Source organism: Meriones unguiculatus, chromosome 3 (assembly GCF_030254825.1).
Source record: "Meriones unguiculatus strain TT.TT164.6M chromosome 3, Bangor_MerUng_6.1, whole genome shotgun sequence".
Classification (NCBI taxonomy): domain Eukaryota; kingdom Metazoa; phylum Chordata; class Mammalia; order Rodentia; family Muridae; genus Meriones; species Meriones unguiculatus.
In genome coordinates, this window is record NC_083351.1 from 169,058,616 (window position 1) to 169,080,590 (window position 21,975).

General features: G+C 39.4%; 1 protein-coding gene across 2 annotated transcripts in view; it reads left to right on the plus strand.

The window, feature by feature from the left end:
* The window catches only part of Bmp2k (BMP2 inducible kinase), a 96,818-nt gene that overhangs the window by 44,635 nt on the left and 30,208 nt on the right, over nucleotides 1–21,975 (plus strand). For both annotated transcript variants that reach the window (XM_021650053.2, XM_021650055.2), the window contains exons 6-12: nucleotides 1,111–1,192; nucleotides 5,662–5,794; nucleotides 12,776–12,879; nucleotides 14,357–14,436; nucleotides 16,475–16,635; nucleotides 19,435–19,661; nucleotides 21,262–21,360. In XM_021650053.2, coding sequence (XP_021505728.1) covers nucleotides 1,111–1,192; nucleotides 5,662–5,794; nucleotides 12,776–12,879; nucleotides 14,357–14,436; nucleotides 16,475–16,635; nucleotides 19,435–19,661; nucleotides 21,262–21,360 — 886 coding nt within the window. The remainder of the gene's footprint in view (nucleotides 1–1,110; nucleotides 1,193–5,661; nucleotides 5,795–12,775; nucleotides 12,880–14,356; nucleotides 14,437–16,474; nucleotides 16,636–19,434; nucleotides 19,662–21,261; nucleotides 21,361–21,975) is intronic.

Sequence of the window (21,975 nt, forward strand, 5' to 3'; positions counted from 1 at the left end):
ACAGTGTTGAAAAAGACTGTCTTGGATTCTGTGAACGTAAATGCCCTGGAGATCACAAAAGTGGAAGCATTGTCTGCTGGCCTCTTGGGATCCATGTTATTAAAACATGGCTGCTTCAAATGTCAGGTGTCTCTCATCTGCTAGGTGTTTAATTTGTTGCATTGTGGGATATAAGCAAGGCTCAGTTTAGTTTTTATGATGATTGGAATATGGTGAGGTAAGCTCATATCACATTTAAGAGTTGATGGTCTAACCCTGAGATGACAAGTGCTCATTCAGGGCGAACTCTGTTTCTGGTGCTGAGATATAAGGATAACAGTTCTGTGATCATGTAGTTTATATTCTGGTTCCTCTGCACGAGTACCTTCAGACTGTCTCACCAGTGAGTGTAATTTGGGAGAAGATGTTAGGATGTTGTGATTTAAGATTCTTCTTGTAAGATAAAGTGTATAAACACTAAAAAAGAATTTTGCTGTGATAGAGGTTGTCCATTCATACTCCTATAATTTCTACTATGAGATTTGAGCACTATTTGATTAAATATTTCTGTTCCTAAACTAGATTTTTTTTAAAATTAGTGGAAATTGATTTATAGTGTATTTTAATTCCAAAGAACTTAGGTTGGTGTTGATGTTAGAAGTACAGAATGTGTATCATTGAATTACAGTAACGAAAATTATAAAAACTTAAAACATTTACTACTCTGTGCAGCGCTCATATCTATTAACCAAACTCCTTAGAGTAAAAGAGATAAAGTAAAATTTTGAGAGTGTAGTTTTACTTTTAGTACATGGAAATATTTTGATAAAGAGGCTATTGTAGTTTAAGTGAATTATTTCATTTAAATCAACAGAAATTATTTCCAGTAGGTTCTCATTTATGCTTTTATTAATAAAGAGAATTCAGCTTTTATATAAATACTGTTATAGTTGCTAAATGAAAATTGCTATAGATACTTGGTTGCATTTAATTCTTGATAGACTTTTAGCACAGTATTATTTCTATGTTTCTGCATCCAGAAGCCTTTTATGTTATATCTGGTAGAGAAGCTTCTCTTACCTTGTCTTTTTGTTTTTGACTGTGTCTCCTTTGTTTAATTCACGTTGCTAGATACACGACTCTGTCATACAGAGCCCCGGAAATGATCAACCTTTATGGAGGGAAACCCATTACCACCAAGGCTGACATCTGGGTAAGACTCAAAGGCTGAACCTCATTGTAACCGATTGAGTGAATCGAGATGTGCCTCCTTCGCTCTCGCCTCCCCAGAGGCATCCCTTCTGTGCAGAAAGGAGCTTCTTACTCGGGAGAATGCGGGGGTTTAATCTCCTAAGTCAGGGGACGGGCTGCCCACATTGAAGAAGGGTGCATAGGTATGTAATGTAGCTACCAACACAGTCACTTTTAGGACTTGGATTATAGGTGAATATTCACCTTTTTAGTTTTGAATTTCAGCTGGTGGTGATATAGAAAATCTGGATGTAACTGTTAAGCAATTACAGCATAACTTTTTGGAATACTTCATGATCTTTTTAAAATGGAAGCTAACACAAGTAACTTTTTTCTAACTCTAAACCTTATAATAATAATATAATCATTAACTATTCCTTATTTAGTATATATTTATCTGGATTCAATTTTATACCAGTAAATAGTGTTAATTTATAGAAAAACTTTTAGAATCTCACGTTTCTTTCAAACTTGTAAGTAGGAAACATTTTCCATTGTATTTAATAGCCTAAGAAACTATCTTCAAATCCAAATGCATTAAACAGTCACTGGTAGCTGCATTTGCATGAGCATATTGTCAAGAGAAGAATACAATTTTTGAAATCTAGAACTTACGAAAAAATTAGATAGTTTTGATTTTTCAATTGGAAAATTACGTATTGTGTATAAGGCCACATATCATGTGAGGGGAGGTCAGAGAACAACTTTTAGAGGTTGATTTCCCTTGACAACATGTGGGGCGCAGAGTCCCACTCAGGACTCCAGGCAGTGAGGGCCTGCCTGCCCGAGTTACCTTGCCAGCTCCACACGTGTAATGTGTGCAAGCCAGCAACTGGCTCCTTGCTGCTTCCCCTAGCCTGTTCCCTCCGGCTTGGGAAGACAGAAAACCCCAGAGACAAACAGTTTTGCCAGGCAGTCAGGTCTTTGGAATCTTCTCACCTGCTTATTGTAACTCACTCACTCACTCACTCTTTCTTTCTTTCTTTCTTTCTTTCTTTCTTTCTTTCTTTCTTTCTTCTCTCTCTCTCTCTCTCTCTCTCTCTCTCTCTCTCTCTCTCTCGTCAGTGATTCTTAAGGTAGTTGAGTTTGAAACTATGTAAGATTAAACCAAATTGGAAGTAAATTTGTTTTACTTATTTTGATATTATGCCAGTCTCTATGATTCAAATTAAATTTCCCATCTTTGGCATTAGCATTGGGTTGATTTGATAACTTACAGAAAAGTTGATGATTATGTGTAATATAGGAAGCAAAGTGAGTTGGATCTTTATAAAGCAAAATGATTACAAGAAATGATTGTAGAGATCTTTTCTGGCCTAATTTTGTGATTGCTTTCAGTTCCATACTACCTGCAATAGTTCAGCAACACAGAAGCTGCACAAGTCAGCTTCGTTACTGCTTTGAAACCAATGGGTGTTCAATTTTTTTCTTGAAGCACACAAATGCTATCTAATATCTTAATGCAGAGGATCTTTCTCATTTGTCACCTCTAAGATAAGATTTAGTAAATGTATAAATAGTTACTCCAAAGATTTAAAAAAAAATCAATGTAGTGTCTGTTTCCATGTCCATAACGACTGTCTTATGCTTGTCACACTTAGCACAGATGGAACAGAGAAACACTACAGTTTAGGTGTGAGTCCGTTCAGTTTGGTCAAGAATTGTATTTGCTGGTTCTGTTTCAAGAAAATACACCAATGAAAAGAATTACAGTGTTCAGGTGAAGTAGTTACAAAACATTTTTTATTTTGGCACAACAGTTTTTTTCCCTTGAGAGTTTCCCTTGTACGTTATTTTTACCCAGACTTCTAGGATGCTGAGTAGAAATCCTACATTAACTTTTGTGAAGAGAATTTGACATGCTGATGGCCTTCAAAACCAGCTGACTTGATCCCTCGTGTTTCTACAAAATTATCATTGACTCAGTGACTAAAGATGAGAATACTGTGGTGTGAAACAAGACAACTTACTGTGGTTATATAGTGCAATGCAACATATTTCACCCTTTTTTCTTCCACCATTGTTTTTTTGGGGGAAGGGTCATGTACTAGGAAGCACTGTACTCCTGAACTACGTCCTCAGTCTCCTTTTAAGTGAGCTGGCATTGCCAGATTATGTGTGGACTCCCATATTTAATCTAAACCAAGGAAAATGACAAAGATTTGATTGACAGGATAAACTGGCTGAAATGCAGGTCATATTTGTTTTGAAGGTCATCTGGATGGTAGAAAGATGTCATTTAATGCGAATTTTACGGCGTCAATAGTATTTTTACAGCAGTTGAATGGGAGTCTCATGTTCAGTTTGTTATATTATCTTCCTCATAGAAAAGCAGCCATCATTACCTTTTTAACCATATCAATTGGGTATTTCTAGGTAGTGTCTTTACCATTTCAGCAATCATATAATAACCTATAGGATTTTCAAGTAATTGTATTGAAATTATAGACCTTGGAAATTTCTTCACTACAAGAATGTTATAGTTGGAATATTCTTTTAAAATTAATATTGTACTTAAAGCTTTCTGTGTATTATAGTCTTCGTAGACATTATAAAAACACTTGTTAGTTATGGATGGTGAAGTGGATATATGGGGAAAATGTAACAGCAAAGAGCTTATTGGCTAATTAGCCAGCATCAGCCGTAATGCAGATGTGCTGCCTACTCACTGCTGGATAATTTATTTAGAGTTGGAAGTGCCCCTTACCCTTGTAGCTTGAAGTGCTATCTTTTGACAAAGAGATAATTTTGTAAACCAAAATATATAAAATATATATTCTTTTCCTCTTTAAAAAATGTGTCGCAGGTTTGAACTGTGGCAGATTAGCTGGAAATGTCCTATGCTACTTTTCTAGAGAAAAATTGTACTTGAGAATGTTACCTTCATGTCAGTAAAGTGATGTATTGATGCAATGAGGTTTGTTTATAGAAAGTCATGCAAAATAAGCAGAGAGAGCATTTTTCTTTTGATGCTACAGATTAGCACAATGTACAGAAAATATTACAGGACCATATACGGACACATAATTAACTTTTAAAAAATGTTTATTTTATGTATATGAGTGCTTTACTGCATGTACACCTGCATGCCAGAAGGCATCAGATCTCATTATAGATGGTTGTGAGCCACCATGTGGGTGCTGGGAATTGAACTCAGGACCTTTGGAAGAGCAGATAGTGCTCTCAACTGTTGAGCCACATCTCTAGCCCCATAATTAACTTTTAAAAAAATGTTTTTATTTTTATTTATGTACATTTGTGTTTGTATGCAGTGTGTGTGCTGGTGCCTGTGGAGGTCAGAGGAGGCCCCAGACCTCCTGGAGCAGCTGCAGTCCTAGGCGGGGGTTAGCTCCTGGCCTGGCTGCTGGGAACTGAACTCGGGTCCTCTGCAAGAGCAGCACATGTTAATTGTTGGGCTCTTTCTCCAGTCCCAAAGAGTTAATTTTTTCACTGTGCTTAGCTTATATTTTTGCCTTTGTGTATGTGTGGAGGCTGAAGAGCAATTTCAAGTTGTCTCTTCCCTTTCTACCACGTGAGTCCTGGACTCGCTGGCATTTACCTTCACGCATCTTGCTGATCAATGAATTAATATTTATGTTATGAAATAATAGCCAGTGTTGGTTGTCTTAACTTTGATCGACAGCCTACTCAAATTGTGAATCTTAGGACCTAAAACATGATGTATAGTGAGTTTCAAGAAAAATTGTTAAAAATAGCCTCATGTTTCCTTTAATTGGGGTTAGTACTCCTGTGATAGATACCATGACCAAAAAGCAACTAGCGGAGGAAACGGTCTGTTTCTGTTTACCGCTTACATCTCCATCACCAAGGGAAGCCAGAGCAGGAACCTGGAAGCAGGAATTAAACAGAGACCACTGGGGGACAGGGGAGGAATGCTGCTTACTGGCTCTCTACCCAGGGCTTGCTCAGCTGCTTTCTTATGTCACTTAGGACCTACACACATCAATCACCAATTATGAAGCTGCCTCCGTAAACTGCCTGTAGGCATCTGACGGAGACATCTTCTCGGATGTATCTGTGTCACAGTGGCAGTGTTTATGAGGACAGTACCAAGTGGATATTATTTTCTCCACAAGGAATCAGCCAGGTTTGATTTTAGTTACCCGTGATACAGGGCAGCTTACCTAAATGATCACAGATGCAACAGAGGAACATTGAACTGAAGGCTTTCTAAAACATTAACTATGTTAACTTAAGTAATAATTTGATCTAAAATAGGAGCATTTGGGTTGTTTGTTTTAAATAGCGTGTTTAGCTTTTGGTTTTCTTGCTATTGGTGCTGAGGCCTTGCATGTTTAAGCAAGTACTCTACCAGTTAGCTCCATTTCCAGCCTTGGTCTGGACTACTCTATGTTCTGTGGTTGGTTGCTAAGCCCTGATGGTGTTCCTCTGTCATTTTTTTTTTTACAGGCCCTGGGATGTTTACTATATAAACTTTGTTTCTTCACGCTTCCTTTTGGTGAGAGTCAGGTTGCTATCTGTGATGGCAGCTTCACCATCCCAGACACTTCTCGCTACTCTCAGAACATACATTGTTTGATTCGTAAGTACTTGGGAAGGTATATTAAATGTTTTTATTAAGACACAGGACTTTAGAGCCTACTATTTATATTCTTTCTTAAATCTAGACTTTTTAATTTCGTAAACTATAGTAAAAATATTTTAAAATGGTTATATTGCCTCTGTAGAGCAGAAAGCAATCTAATTACCAATGAATACAAGGATATTTTTAACTTCCTAGATAAAATTTAGTAACACATGGCAGCAATTACATAATTAAGGCAATCAGAATTACCTGGGACACTTTTGACAGCATTTAATTGTTCAGTTTTTGTATCTTTGAAGCCAAATTCATTGTAGTTAATAAAAAACTAGATTTCCTTCCAGCCTTTTTAAAGGCCTTTGCTTCCTTTTAAAAAGATACTGTAATTTAAGGTTTTGTACATGTACATTGTAAAACTTCACAAAAGATCTTTGAGTGGAGGGGGCAGCCCTTAGCTAAGTTAGGTCGCTGCAGGGTTGAACCAGCTACTCAGCTTGACTACAGTGTCTTCAGCATTTCAGGTTTGTTTTCTGCATTTTCAGCACTCTTCTAGCCTCTGTGGCACAGAACAGAGTATTGATAAAGATAGCATTTAAACTTAGTGAAGCGAATACATGGAAAGAGATAAATTTTGTAGCTGTTTGTGAACAAAGATAGAACAGTCTTTATTTGTCTATTAAAACTTCACATAAATAAAATACTTAAATGTAAAAATAAAATATACACTGAAAAAAATAGGCATGAATTTAATCACAAGTCGAGAATGTAGGAAATTTAGGCAATCAACCCTACTATAAAAGATAACCCAGTGATGAGTAACTTTACGTTTTAAGTCTGCCCACATGGCTTAGGTGTTGCAGCAAATACCTGTAATTCACCGGGAAGGCAGGTGCAGAAGAGTGCAGTGAAGAGGTCCAGGTCCAGCCAAGGGGCTGGGGGGAGATTGCTTAGTGGTAGAATGCTTGCCCAACAGCACACGGCTCTGGGTTCTTTGGTCAGCACTAGCACTGCTCCCACCAATCCTCCTAAGTCAGCAACCGGCATAAATGATCAACTGAAAGTAATACTGGATATGTGTTTGAGAAGTGTCCGACTTTCTTAATGTATGGGCCCTGTGTAAATCAAGGAGAAGGATTCCACAGTAACATATTGGTCATGTTGTTCAGGAGAAAAAGGGACATATATGATCTAGTGTGACTTGCACACTTTTTTTTTTTAATTTTTATTCACTTTGTATCCCCCCTCTGGTTCCCTTCCTCCTCCTGTCCCAATCCCTCCCTTCCTCCACCCTCTGCATGCATGCCCCTCCCCAAGTCCACTGATATGGGAGGTCTTCTTTTCCTTCCTTCTGATCCTAGTCAATCAGATCTCATCAGGAGTGGCTGCATTGTCTTCTGTGGCCTGGTAATGCTGCTTTCCCCTCAGGGGGAGGTAATTAAAGAGCAGGCCAATCAGTTCATGTCGGAGACAGTCCCTGTTCCTATTACTATGGAATCCACTTAGATATTGAACTGCCATGGGCTACATCTGTGCAGGGGTCATAAGTTATTTCCATGCATAGTCCTTGGTTGGAGTATTAAAGCACAGAATTTCTGTGATACAGATTTACTCACAGATACTGGAAATTGAAGAATTATATCATCTTGACATACAGAGTACCTTGTGTCCTACAGAATGCCTTTTCTAGGCAAGGGCAACCAGAATAATGGGGTGGGGAAAAGAAACCGCTAAAGTTTGGCTGCCATTCTGCTTGTGTGGATGCTTAATTATGAGAGTTGGTGTGCTTAAGTCGGTGTGCTTGTGTGCTGCGTTCTTGCATGACTTATCCTCGAGCCCTTAGGAGGAGTGAGGCGGCAATGCAGAAGCCAGACATACATACAGAAAAGCTGGGATCCAGTGGTCTGGGCTCTCTTGTGTTTACTGTATACACTTGAACAAAGGGAGGCTTGGCTAACCTCAGTAGGAGCAGTCTTCATGCCATAAACATGGGTCTAGGGGTGGTGAGAAAAAGCTACATAGACATTTCTGGACACACCATCAGTATTCACACTCTGCCCTGAGGAAGGCTTTGCCATCCCTCTGAGCCTCACCTGGGGACAGCTTTGCCACCTTCATGGGGCTGAGGTATTGAGGTCCTTGTGTGGGGACTTTAATGCTGCAGCTGGATTCAGAGTTGTGGGACATCAGCACTCGTGGATGTACTGGGATACATAGTTCTTCAGGACTCTACTTGCTCTCTACAGCGAGCTCCATCTCTGCTCTGTGCAGCTCTTCATATGCACTGGTACCTGTGTCATGGCGTGGGTCCTTGATGCCAATTTTCACTGTTAAGCACCTGCCAGCATTGTTTGTGTGGGCTTTCTGATCTGTGCCAGCCTCTAGTTAAGCTGGAGGTGCCGCACTGTCAGGGCAGTCTGTGTCATCATCGTAGGTACCATGAGTAGGTGTGTCCTTGCAATGACATTGCTCCGGATGTACTTTTTCGACAGGAGTGCTCTTTTAGTGTACTATTTTGTAGAATGATTTCTTTTTAATGAGCAGACATAAATCCATGTATATTTGAATAAACATTAAACTCTTAACCTTCTCAATCCTGTATAATGTTCTCAAAAAATTCAGAACAATAGAAGTATGAAATAATCCTATTAATTGTAATACTCAAAGATTAGAGCGTAGAATTTGGTTGCTATGTTCTCTGGATAATTGAGTTTTAATGTTTTACTGTGACATTTTTATAAATCATTGTAGCTGTTAACTTTTGTTGCTGAGTATAGCGTCTCAGTAATAATTGACTGTACAGTTTTACTAGGGATCTTGAAAAGTCTTAAAGCCTCTCAGAGTGTTCTTACTGCCCAATACTGTGTGGAGACTGGGCAGCTTATGTACTGAAATGTTATTTTATTCCCAAGTAGTGTTGAATTTCTCTGTGTTTATGTGTGGCCCCATATGTGTGTGGGAATGTGTTTGTATAGTGCTTGGTAAGCATAATACTGTTGATAATTTTAGGCCCAATTAGAGTTTAATTAATTGCTAGTTTGCTGTGTAGCATATGCTTCTTTATCTGACCATAATGTGAAGGTTTTAGTTTCTGGTATCAATTTGACTATGCCAAAAATGAAAAGGGTTGAATAAACTAAAACTTCAAGAAAATTTGGAATTATAAAACCCTTAAGTTTTAAAAATGGGAGCTAACGAGATTGCTCAGTGGGTGAAAGTATTTGCAAGCCAGTTAGGTGCTGCCAGAGTTCCCTGTGCAGATGACACCATGGAAGGCAAGAACTGACTCCCGAAAGTTGTCCTGACCTTCACATGTGCGTGCTCACATCCCCACAGACATGCAGATCAAGTTTTAACTCCCAGGAGTCTACCTCCTTGTCAAAAGCTTTATAGACCTTATTTTTAAAATGCTGTAATGAAGTGTAGATTTTGAAAAACCACAACATCCTTATTTACAATGTAATGCTAAAAACCAGTTTGAATTCTCTGAATTCTGTGTAAATCTTTCACATGTAGTCTTGTGTGCTTCTCATCGTCACATTTAGTTATCTGTGCTTGTAAAGTACAGTTAGAGTTCTACATTGCAAGTCCTTCATTCAGAAAACATGAGTGTTACATGTCTGTGCTCACGGATTTTGAATTTCATACTTTTTAGTGCTAAATTTTATTTATTCAACAATGCACATTTACACAGTTAATTGTAGTACTGTTTGCATCCATTTGATGTCACTCAGAACGTTTGAATTCATCAGCCATGAGTTAATAGCTATGAACAGTTTGCTAAAGCTGTGCAGTTTTGTGGTTATGTAGGTGTTTGGGTGTACTCTTGGTTATCAGTGAGTGATCCAGAAGAAAGAATTGTGACTGTGTTGCTGAGAAAGCTGCTTTTATTAGTCTTACTGTCTTTCCTGTAGACTTTTCTTCAAAGCAGCAGCATCGTCATTTCATTCCTCTTAAACACGCGATGCTGTTGCTGTGAGGGGGAGGGAATGCTTTCAGAATGAGAAGTGGAAACAGGGCTAGTCTTGTTTTGTCTATGATCTAACCCGTTCTCTTACATAGTTTTTTGGAAAAAATCCCTCAGACACTTTGATATATTTTTGAAAATAATCCAAACCTAAGATAGGATTTCCTTGAAGCTCCCGTTAGTGTTGGATTCCCCCAGGGCAGTTAGAGAGTGCCTGTCATTGACTTCTAGGGCACTTGTTTGTATTTTGATTTAGTCTTTCCCCAGAAAGCATGTCTCTTATAGAGCGTGTCCTTCAGTTCTCACGGACTAGGAGTTGCGAAGACAGTTTAGAAAGAAGCTATTTGGGAACTGAAGATGTCCTCTGTATTAGTCAAGTCTCAGCATTGAACTGGATTAAAGCATGTGTTAGATTAGATGACACTGTACGAAACCCAGGGAGTGCATTGAAACTATTTCAAGATTATGTACTATTGAAATTAAATTCTTAATGATTGGATTTTTATTTTCTTTTATTTTAGTGGCTAAAATGGAATAATTTTCAATTACAAACATCTAGAGATAAAAACATGACTCTTTTCTGCCTTTGGATTTTAGTAATGATTATAGTCACCTCCTATTATTTGGAGTTTAAAATCAAGTGAGGGGCTGGTGAGATGGCTCAGTGCAAATCATACTTGGTGTGAAGCCTAACCACCCGAGTTTGATCCCAGGAGCACATTTGTGTGTGGAAGGAGGGCTCTTACTACACACGTGCCTTGACACATTTTTTCACCATACACAAAAACACCAATACACAAATTAAAACAGCAGCAAGAAGTCAGAGAGATGGGCACAGAGGCTCATCAGGTAAGACTGCCAGCCTTAATGCAGAGTGAGAAGAATATTGAATCTGAACTTTCAAAACCCCAGATGTTCTAAAATGAGACTTTGAACATGGGTTAGATGTCATCGTTGAGAACCTCACACATAATATCATGACCAGGTATCAAATGCAGGTGTCATAATAGCACTCCATGAAAATCCCCTCAGGATATGTGTATAATGTTGATCTGAAGGCTGTGAAATGCTTCAGAGAGAATTAATTGCCTGACCTAGTAGAACATCCAGTTCTCTGCTTCCTCCCTTCCTCCACCTCTCCTCCTCCCCTTTCTGCTTGCGGCTTTTCAACTAATAAGAAACACAGGTATCACAAACCTGAGGTAAGGTTGTTTATTCTTTGAGGAAACTTAGTAAGTATTTCTTAGAGGAAGAAGTGTCTCTGAGGAAGCATATTCTTTTACTGTAGAGCTTTTTGCTCTGCAGAACTTTCTTGGCTGCACTGCATTTAGAAATTATGTCACTATCTCTTGGAGGACTGTGTCAGATGTGACCCATTGTCACTCCCTGCAATTCCTATAAGGGTGCTGGTCACGGAGGAAGCCATCTTTAAATTTCAAGGCAATTTTCTCTGCTTTTGTATCAGAAGAGCTGATTTTCTTCTTTGTTACTCTGTTACAGATGTTGTAATCCACACAACATGTTACTCTGTTGACAAATTTGGAGCCTACATTTACAATGAGATCATACCTAGTTTCTTTATTGTCTTGTCCTTTACCTTTTCATTACTCCTGATTTCTCATATTCTTGATAATACCTTACCCTTCCACTATAAATGTTTTTATTAGTTGCTTTTAGAATCACGTTTAAAAGACAAATGTACTATTAGAGTACAAAATATTTTTGCGTGTGAACTTGATAGGTTTCCTGTAATTTGATTGTCATTAAATAATCTGGGTAAATACTGTTAGGAGTAGGTCAAACTTCATTTTACTTTGTTAAATTAACTTTTGTACTGCTGCTTTTTAAGCATTTGATATTTTTAGTATTTATTTTAGGAGATAAACATACCTTGTAGGTGTCTCAGATATTTTCTGTTGTGAGGATTGAATGAGATGTTTTTAGTTACTTAGTCTACTAGTGGTACTAAAACTATAAGGAATAAACTTTTTATATATTACATGGATAATTTTTGTACTTTTAAATCAAACTCATAATTTTCTGGTCCATGCTAACTTTTTTCTTGGTGTCACTTTTTCATTCCTTGTTCAAGCACTAGGTTTAGAATGGAGTTTAGTCCGTTTTGACCTGTAGCTTTGTCTTGGTGCTGTTACTGTTTTACTAGTAAGCCTGAGAGTAACTAACGTAAATTTTAATTTCAAACACACTTAACATAATTTAAGCATTAGAAGTACTTTAAGGGCATTGCTGTAGAACTGGCATGGAACAATTAGTTTTTTTAGGTACATAATTGAATATAAATTTCAACTTTGTGAAGTTTGAAATATAAGCCACTCAAGAATAGATAAATGGTAGTTAATTGTCATTCTTGGTTAGAATATCTCAGGGACTTCATGCATTCTTGTAAGGTTGGTGTAAATGTGTTAATGTACATTTTTAAACTGCAGTAGTGCAGACTCCTGACTGAGATGATGAGAAGAATATTGAAACTAAGCTGTGGTCTATGTTGTATGTCAGAAAGGTGTGCGTTGTGAAATCTGTGGTACCCATCCTCTGCTGCTCGGCCAGGTTATTATGAGCAGACCTAGACTTTCTCAGTGATTAGGACAATTTTAAAATAAATGCATTTTAGGTAACAAAATTACCATAGAGGAAATGGTTTAGGGGACCCTCCACCTCCTCACTGTGACCCTACAGCTTTCTTGAATAATTAGTTATTCTCTAAGTTCACAGATTTTGTGTTGTTAATTCGCTTTTGGTTTTGTCACCTTTTCAAGAATATAATATATCTGCTTTCCATCCAGTGTCCAGCACAAAGATGTTCTGTGACTTTCCTCTGTAGCGGGCTCATGGTTAAGTTCATTTCTAGAAAAAGTTTCTGCCGTTACCTCTGAGCATTACCAGCGTCAGCTAGAAATCATGGATCTTAGATCAGACTGACTGCCCATCCTGTGATGTGCCTCTGTGCAGTGTTTGTCTTCAGTCAAACATCTCGACGTTTTGATCTGTTATTACAGGCTTCATGCTTGAACCAGACCCAGAGCGCAGACCTGACATATTTCAGGTATCCTACTTTGCATTCAAATTCGCCAAAAAGAATTGTCCAGTCTCCAACATCAATGTAAGTAGTTTTTCAAGTGTGTAAGTCTTTCAAATCCACTTTAGTTATGTGTGTGCATATTTTTCATGACAAGTTTCATGACAAGTGGTCTTGATAGTGTGATGCAGGTTTTTTTTTTTTTTTAAACCAAGAGGTATGGTCAAACATTACTGAGAAAGACACTAAGAACAGTGTTAAATGAAAAAACTTGGAACTCTTTGGTGTGTAGATACATTGTAAAGGGAGAGACCTAACTTCAGTTATTTTTTTCCAGACAGGCTTTCTTTGTGTAGCTCTGATTTTTCTGGACTTGCTTTGTAGACCAGTCTGGCCTCGAACTCACAGAGATCCACCTGCCTCGACCTCCAAGTACTGGGGTTAAAGGCATGAGCCACCAATGCCAGCCTTTCAGTTATACCTTTTATCAGAAACTGATTTTATATGTTTATGTTGGCTAATCCTCTTGTCCTCCCGCTGTAAAATTAGGACAGTAATTATAATGATTATAGCTAATGTGTAGCCCAGTAGCCCAGTGTTGTGCCAACTACAGTGCTCATTTGGGGATGACTGATTTTACTCAAAGGCTTTCTTCTTCCTCTTCTTCCCCCTCCTCTTTCTTCTTTTTCCCTTTTCCTCCTAACCTCCCCCCCACCTTTTTTTTCTTTCAGACAGAGACTGTGTAAACATCTCTGGCTGTTTTGAAACTATGTAGACCAGGCTGGCCACCAAGTCACAGATCCTGCCTTTGCCTCTCAGAGTACTGGGATAAAGGTGTGTGCTGCTTTGCCTGGCTCAAAGGCTTTGACTTCTGGTCACTGCCTACACACTATGTTGAACTATACACACATTTCTGCTAATTTTAATGAATGATCATCGATTTTCATCCATCCTGAACACTGTAGAGATTATTCTGGTCTGACTTGTTCTTCATATAACTTGACTCACCTTCGTAGACAAAGGAAGATCTGTGGTACCTTTTCCTTTTTACAGCCCTCACTGTCTCATGTAGCAATTCTCTGTTGATGTTCTAAGGCTTTCGTTAGGAGCTTTGTGTGATGTTCACCTGGCTTCAGCTTTCTGTTCAGCTCCTGCTTACAGTGCCCAGCCTGGGTAAAGAGATGCACAATCTTCTGTTTCCATTTTCTAGACTTTACCATGTCATCTTAATTGTCTGTACTATTTAGAAACAAAGTGATTGTTATCCTGGTTATTTTCTGAAGTATAAAATATTGTTGATTTACAAACAAGTTATAATCTTTTTCTTTTTACACAAGATTTACCCAAAAGAATTGTGTATACAATGATGCTATCTATGATCATCTTCTAAAGATTTCTGTGAAACATCAGTATTAAGATGACATCTGTGTAAAGTGATATTTGCAAATTAAATCTGGGGAGTGTAATTGAATAATAGAGTTAATAGTCCATCCATAGTATAAAAGTCACTACAACTCAAATTAAAAACTAAATGACAAAATGTTTTGTTTTTTTCCCCAAGAATTCTTCTCTTCCCTCCACTCTTCCTGAACCGATGACTGCTAGTGAAGCGGCTGCTAGGAAAAGCCAGATGAAAGCCAGGTGGGCCGCATGCGCCGATGCTGAAAGGAGCTTTGTGAAGGAGAACGCGACAGTTCTCGCTATAACTACAGCAAATCCTATTTGCTAAATTGTTATCTTCACTTACCCAACATGCTGTGCTGTTCAGACTATGATGCCGTAGCTTAGACAGTGACTGTAAAATAAAGGTCCAAAGGTACTGCACGCGGAGCTTGATGGCACTCGCCTCTGGACTGCTCACTCAGCACTGAAGATGAGAATGTTTAGCTGTTGGTGTTGTACTGGGCCCTCTCTGTGTGTGTCGTCATTGTTTTTATCACTGACTGCTCATCCTAATCCAGGAAACTTGACATTTGAGCTAATAGCTGTTAAGCCTGTTTTTTACATCTAAGAAAAAAAAATTGTCACAGGCCATCAGCATGTGTAGTTTGTAGAATTTATGTATATGTAACTAGAATGTAACTTTGAAACCTTATTTTTTCATCTATTTACTCCATTGATAAGTTTGCTTCTGTTATGTGGATTGAGACCTCAAATCTGGGCTGGAGAGATGATTCAGCAATTAAGAGTACATCCAGCTCTGTGGACAGCTTTATCCTCACTATAATGAGCTGTGGTTGCCTATTTGCATAAGTGATCTTACTGTCTTCATTATAGCTTTAGAGGGCGTGAGCCATACCACTGCTAGTGTCTGATCATCTGCCCTGGTTATTTTTAGGAGACAGCATGCCTGCAATATGTTTATATGTAGTTTTCTGGGAAAATTTTGCCTTAAAGGTTTTTTGGTTTTTTTTTTTTTTGATAACTTTATACATGTTTATGTATTGATCTTCTGCACCCTCCATTACCATCTTGTCGCCCTCACACTGTCCCCCTTCTTTCATGTCTTCCATTTTGTGCCCTGCTGAGTTCAGTTGGGTAACCAGTCCTAAGTTTCTGAAATCTTGCCATGCATTTTTTTTTTTTTTTCTCTCTTTGGAAAGATCATTGTTAGGAGCACTCCCTCTAGTGGTACATGTAGGTCTTACAAAGGAGCGGTGGGCGTGCACTGTGGCTGTAGTAGCTGTGTGCTTGTGGGCTTGATAAATCATGCATGTACAATTGTGGGTGTTAAGTCAGCTGAAATTCAGTGAAATCATTAAAGAAATACAATGGGACAGAGTTTTGAAAATTTATACTGACTTTATAGAAAGCAGAGTTGAAAAAATATGTAACTTTAAGATTGTATTGGTCCCACACCCATGCACTTACTGGCAGCACCAAATGGACTGAATGGGTATGAAGATAGATAGATAGATAGATAGATAGATAGATAGATAGATAGATAGATAGCACATGGAGTTGTGAGGAAAAAGTTTTGAGGGAATAAGGAGGAAATTGGAGGGGAGGGAGTTGGGGTTGGATTTGATTTAGACACATTGCATTCATACGTAAATATTAAAAATAAATTTACCTATTTTTGTTGATGTTTTGAAAACTCAGCTGTGTCTGCTAATCATACTGCAATCAAAATTGTGTTTACCACTCTACTGTGTGCATTTGGGGCTTACGCTGGGTCCCAGTCAGACATTTTGTAGTTCTCATTTAGTGTCCCAGGAAAGCAAAGGTCAGATGTGAGCAGCCAGCCTTACTTGGCAAGCACTGGTGTCCTTGGTTTTGCCTGCTGTAGGAGACAGCCTTTTCTTTTTCTTAAGTCCAAGTGACGGGGACTATTTCTTGTGTCTTTTTAAAGAACTGGATTTTGATTTTTGTCAAAAACGAGTGAGAAGATTTCTGTTTGTATTCTCAGTCATCTGCTGTCCCTTTAACCTCTGGGGTGGTATTCCTGTTCTTCCCAGCTTTGAAGGCTGACTAAGAACAGTAGGGCACAGTTCAAGCACTATGGCTGGCTGTATGTTCTACTTTACTAGCTTTATTAAACATGTATTCTGAGGTGGGTGCTTAGAAGGAAGCCAGAGGACTAATGTGGTCATCTGTAATAATTAAATGCATCTGTATTTTATAGAATGAATGGAAATAATCTCATTATTTGGGATGAAGTATGCTTTTTCTATTATAGAATAACAGATACCATTGGACCAACTGAAACCTCAATTGCACCGAGACAAAGACCAAAGGCCAATTCTACTGCTGCCACCTCCAATGTGCTGACCATTCAGAGTTCAGCAACGCCCGTCAAAGTCCCTGCTCCTGGTGAATTCAGTAACCACAAACCCAAAGGTAATTTGCAGTTCTGGTCTTTCATGGTAGGGAGACACCCGATATGGTCTGCTTCCGTAAGAGTGTAAGTGGATTTAATATTGTGAGGCACAGAACACGGTGCTTTAAGAAGTAGGCTGGACAGACGGCTCAGTCAGCAAGTGCATGCTAGGCAAGCATGAGGACCTGAGTGTAGACCCAGCACACGGTCTAACAGATGGGCATGGCAGTGCACAGCTGGCAGTGCACACCTGTTACCCCGTGTCAGGGTAGAGGTAGGGAGGGGCGCCATGGTGGGGTGGGGGGCTGGAAGTTGGGGATACAGACAAGGTGGTCTTCGGGCTGCTGGCCAGCCAGTCTAACTTAGTGAGAAACTTGTCTCAAAAGACGTAAAGAAGTAGCAGTCAGCCACAGGCAGGGTACAGGATGCCGGGCCACTTCCGTGGTTTGATGGTGTTGATGTTCTTGTCTCTTGAGACACAGTCACCCAGTGGTTTTGTGTCCTGTTGCATGTACCACAGGCCTTGTCTGGTTCACATGCTGTAACTCAGTTGGTTAGCTGGTCTAGCTGTGAGTGCCAGACTTGCCCCTGATGTCAGGGGCTGTAGTTCCTGTTTTAGCACACCCACTCTCAGCTTAGATTTGAAAAATTCCAGCTTTTTCATGTATGTATTTTACTTTTTAATTACTTCTGTCTTCTTTAGAGATGAATAAAATGTTCATCTGCTACAGAAATATTGATGTAGAAATGTAAAAATGTCCTGTTTTCAGGTAAATAGCAGTGTGGTGTGCACCCCCTTAGCCTTTTTAGTATAAACAATCAATTTGGTAACTAGAACATAGTAAAAATTAATACTATTAATAGAGCCATATTTAATTCATATAAACAATTTGTCATTGCCACAAATAGACTCAGACATGTTTCTTTGCTACTTACTTTTTCAATCCTTACGATGTTCTTGAAAACTTATGTCCGTATAGATCTGCTGTATAATTTTTAATTTACACCATGTCATGAGTATACCATCAGTTTTATGACCACTTGGATTATCTCAGTATTTGCTGTTGTTAGTAGTGTGGCAGTGAGCAGCTGAACAGTCAGTTCTTGGTTTCCATGCAAGTGCATTTGTCTGAGGAGTATAGTAAGCATATTTGGGTGCTGGAGAGGTAGCTCATTGCCTAAAAGTATCTGCTGCTCTTCCAATGAATCCTCATTTGGCTCTCAGCACAAATATGAAGCAGCTCAGAACTGCCTGTAACACCAATGTCGTGAGATCTGACACCATCCTCTGATGTCCAAGGACAGCCGCATGCACGTACTCACAGACAAACTCAAACACCTAACACAAAAGAAGCGTATTCCTTTAAAATTTGTGAACAGTCACATTGCTGCCCAGAGACTCTAGGAACACACAGCTTTGGCCAGCGTCAGTCTCCTTTACTCTTGTCCTCGCATCACTTGATAGTGATGCTTCCCAAATGCTTGGTCGGATAATTTTCTCTATAGATAATGTTTTCACCCAGTGTTTTTATTTATTTTAACAACTTGCATGCAGAGTAATGGATTTAAATTATAACATTCTTGTATACATACGAAATAGATGCTAACCCTCTCACGACCCTTCCCTCCTTATCTTCCTAATGGCCCTCTTCCTCCCTCCGAACACTCACTCCTCATACTTTTATGTCACATGCATTGCTATCCTCTCTTATCTCTCCTTCTTGTTAGGCTTCTTCCTCCTCCCTAATCCCTTTTTACTTTTAAATCTGTGAGTGAGTGTGTGTGTCTGTGTCTCTCTGTCTGTCTCTCCGTCTGTCTGTCTGGAGTCTGCATACGAAAGATGTCTTTCTTAGTCTGAGTTGGCTTGTTTTCATTAGTCTCATCTCCAGTTCCATCCATTTTTTAAAATGCCCTAGTTCAGTTCTTCTTTACAGTTGAGCAAAATGCCATTGTGTGTGTACTACTGCTTTTCTTTGGCTTGTATGTTAATAGACATCTAGGCTGTTTCCATACCCTGGCTATTGTGAATTGCATAACAACAAACTGTGTGCAAGTGTCTCTGTGAAAGAACTCTTCGGCTGTATTCCAAGGACTGCTATAGCTACACCAGTGGTAGCTGTACTTCTCATCTGTTTACCTAGCTATATGTTTATATATGTATTTAGATGAACACATCCATGTGTACATGCCTCGGGAGACCAGAGAACAATATCGGTTATCTTTCTCAGTTGACTTTTTCTTTTTAGTGGTGTGTGTGTGTGTGTGTGTGTGCGCGCGCGCGCGCGTGCGCACACACGCACGCAGGCAGGTACCTACACTGTGTGCATGCATGCAGAAGCCAGAGAAGGGTGTTGGCCATCCTACTCTGTTCTCTCCATTGCCTTCTTCTCAGGCAGGTTTCTTGCTAAAGCTGGAGCTAGGCTGGTAGCCAGTGGGCCCCAGCGATCCTTCTGACTCCCCCGCAGTCCCCTGCTGCTCAGCTACATCCTGATTGTTTACCTGGTTGCTGGGACCAATGCTCCACAGAAGTGCTTTCGCCCACTCACCTTTCTCCATTTAACTCTATACATGTTTTTTGAGGCAGGTTTTCTCATTGAATCTGGAGCTCACTGGTTTGGCTAGACTGACTTCCTAGTCAGTGTTGTAGATGATAAATTGACATTTCATGAGCATTTACAATTACAGTAAATACTTGGTTTAGACTCTGTAATGTATACACAAAGGTCTATTATAAAAACAAAACGATGTCTTGAGTAAATAACTTGAAATATTGCTGTCCTATTAAAATTACTTGTGTATTAATGTTTTTGGAAATATAGGAACATTGAGACCTGGAAATGGGTCTGACATCTTAATGGGTCAAGGTCCCTCTCAGCAACCACCACAGCAGCATAGAGTCCTCCAGCAGTTACAGCAGGGAGATTGGAGATTACAGCAACTTCATTTGCATCATCATCCTCACCAGCAGCAGCAGCAGCAACAGCAGCAGCAGCAGCAGCAGCAGCAGCAGCAACAGCAACTGCTTCAAAATGCTTATTTGCAGCAGGTAGTATTTTTATGCTTTAGAAAGGGAAGTAGTGGCGTGTAATTCACACAGCAGTTGAATACCATTGCATTCACTTTTGTGTCATAGACTTATACTAGGCATATCTTAACTTGAACTATATTCATTTCCCTCAATTTCCTGGTCACTGAAGAATATGTTCTCAATTGACATTTGATGCTAAGTGAAGAGATGCTCTGTTAAATAGGTTGCATCATGGCTTTATGAAGCGAAAGTGTTCACTTGGTATTCAGAAATAAGCACTAGAGTTAATATTTGTTATATTTTGTGTCTATATCAGTGCTAATGTGGAAAAAGTGTTGTGTTTTCAAAAGTAAAATATTTTACTTATTATTTAACTTTTGGCTGTGAGCCTAGGAACTGAGTCATTTCTGCAGCCCTATATCATTGTTTTGACTGTGATGGCACAGAGGCAAAAAGGACGCATTGCTCTGTCCTTTGCTTTATAAAAACCTGCAAAATTCTGGCCTCACTGAACCTTTCTAAATGGAAATACTGGAAGCACTTGCATTCTGTCACTGTTTGAGGTATGTTTGAGCTAACTCTGCACATGACACTTCAGTGTGTTGCTTCCTCTATGGTTGGCTGATGGAGACAAGTGAGGGTGGTGAGTGAGATGCTGGAGAACACAGGGGAGTGAGGAACCTGGAGCTTTACTTGCAATGAGTCAGAGATCACTGAAGGGTATCTTCGTCAACTAGAAAAAGGTGATGATTGCGTTTTAGCTTTTATCCTGTTACAGTTTTAGTTAAATTCTGTGTTTTAAAACTAATTTTGATTAACAGAAATTTACAGTCTGAGAATATAGTTTTATATTGTTTTTAAGATTTGATTTTCTTAATCATTGTTCTGATAAAATCAATACTTTTTAAAAACAAACAAACAAACAAAAAACAAACAAAAAAACAGAATTCAGGATGGAGAAATGGCCCAGTGGTTAAGAGCAATACTTGCTTTTACAGAGGACCCAGGTTCGATTCCTAGCAGCCACTGATGGTTCACAACCACCAATAACTCCAGTTCCAGGGAATCTAGTGTTCTCTTTTGGATTCTGTGGGCCCTGCATGCACATGATACATGTACACAGACAGACATGCAGTCAAAACACCCATGCACAAAATAGAAATAAATAAAAATAAAGAACTCTGACATTGAAAGGTATGTCTTTGTCACACTGTTCTATGCTATGGGGGGACACCATCCCAAGACAACTTACAAAGTAAAGCATTTAACTGGGGGCTTACGTACAGTGTCAGAGGGTTAGTCCATGGTCACCAAGGTAGGGAACATGGCAGCAGGCAGACATGCATGTGCTGGAATAGTAGCTAAGAGCTCACATCTGATCCGCCACGTTGCTCGAAGAGAGAGTGAGGCCGGACCTGGCATGGGCTTTTGAAACCTCAACGCTCACCTGCTAATGACATACCTTCAACAAGGCACTCGTCCTAATTTTGCCCAAATAGTGCCATTAACTAGGGAACAACATTCAAACATATGAGCCTGTGGGAGACATTCTCATTCATACCACCAGAGTATTGATTTCTGTTTTTGTTGTTTTTTTTTTTTTTTTCCCTACTCATAGTATCAACATGCAATGCAACAGCAGCAGATTCTTCAACAACAGTTTTTAATGCATTCCGTGTATCAGCCACAGCCTCCTGCATCACAATATCCTACCATGGTAAGGGCTGTGTAATATCTAGCCTTTCTCTACAGGTCTGTATTACTAAGTTGGGATTTACAGTGCACAATGGCGTTTAGAATTCATGATTCAAAAATCAGATTGGGGCCTGGGGAGATGAGTCAGTCCATCAAGAGCTTGTCATACATGCACGAGGACAGATGTTTAATCTTCAGCACCCACACTAAAAATCTGGACTTGTTAACTTGCACCTGTAATCCCAGCAGTGAGGAGAGGAGGCAGAAATGGAAAACCTCTGGGGTTTGCTGACCAGCTAACCTAGGCAAATCAGTGAGCTCCAGGTGCATGGAGAGACTGTGTCTCAAAACATAAGGAAAGACACCAGATGTGGAGCCCTGTCCACACCATGCAAACTCAGGGAACCTGGAGTGGTGCTCAGTTAACATTGTTACCATGTCAGCAGGAGGACCTGAGCTCAGATCCTCAGGCCCCAATTAGAAGCAGAAAGCCACAGCACATGCTCCACTAGCATCCCAGATCTTGAAGCCCATTTGTGAGCCATTCTAGCCGAATCGATGCACTCCAGGCCCAGTGAGAGAGTCTGTCTCTAAAACCAAGTTTTAGGTTGCTGGAAACATCTGGTGCTGGTCTTGG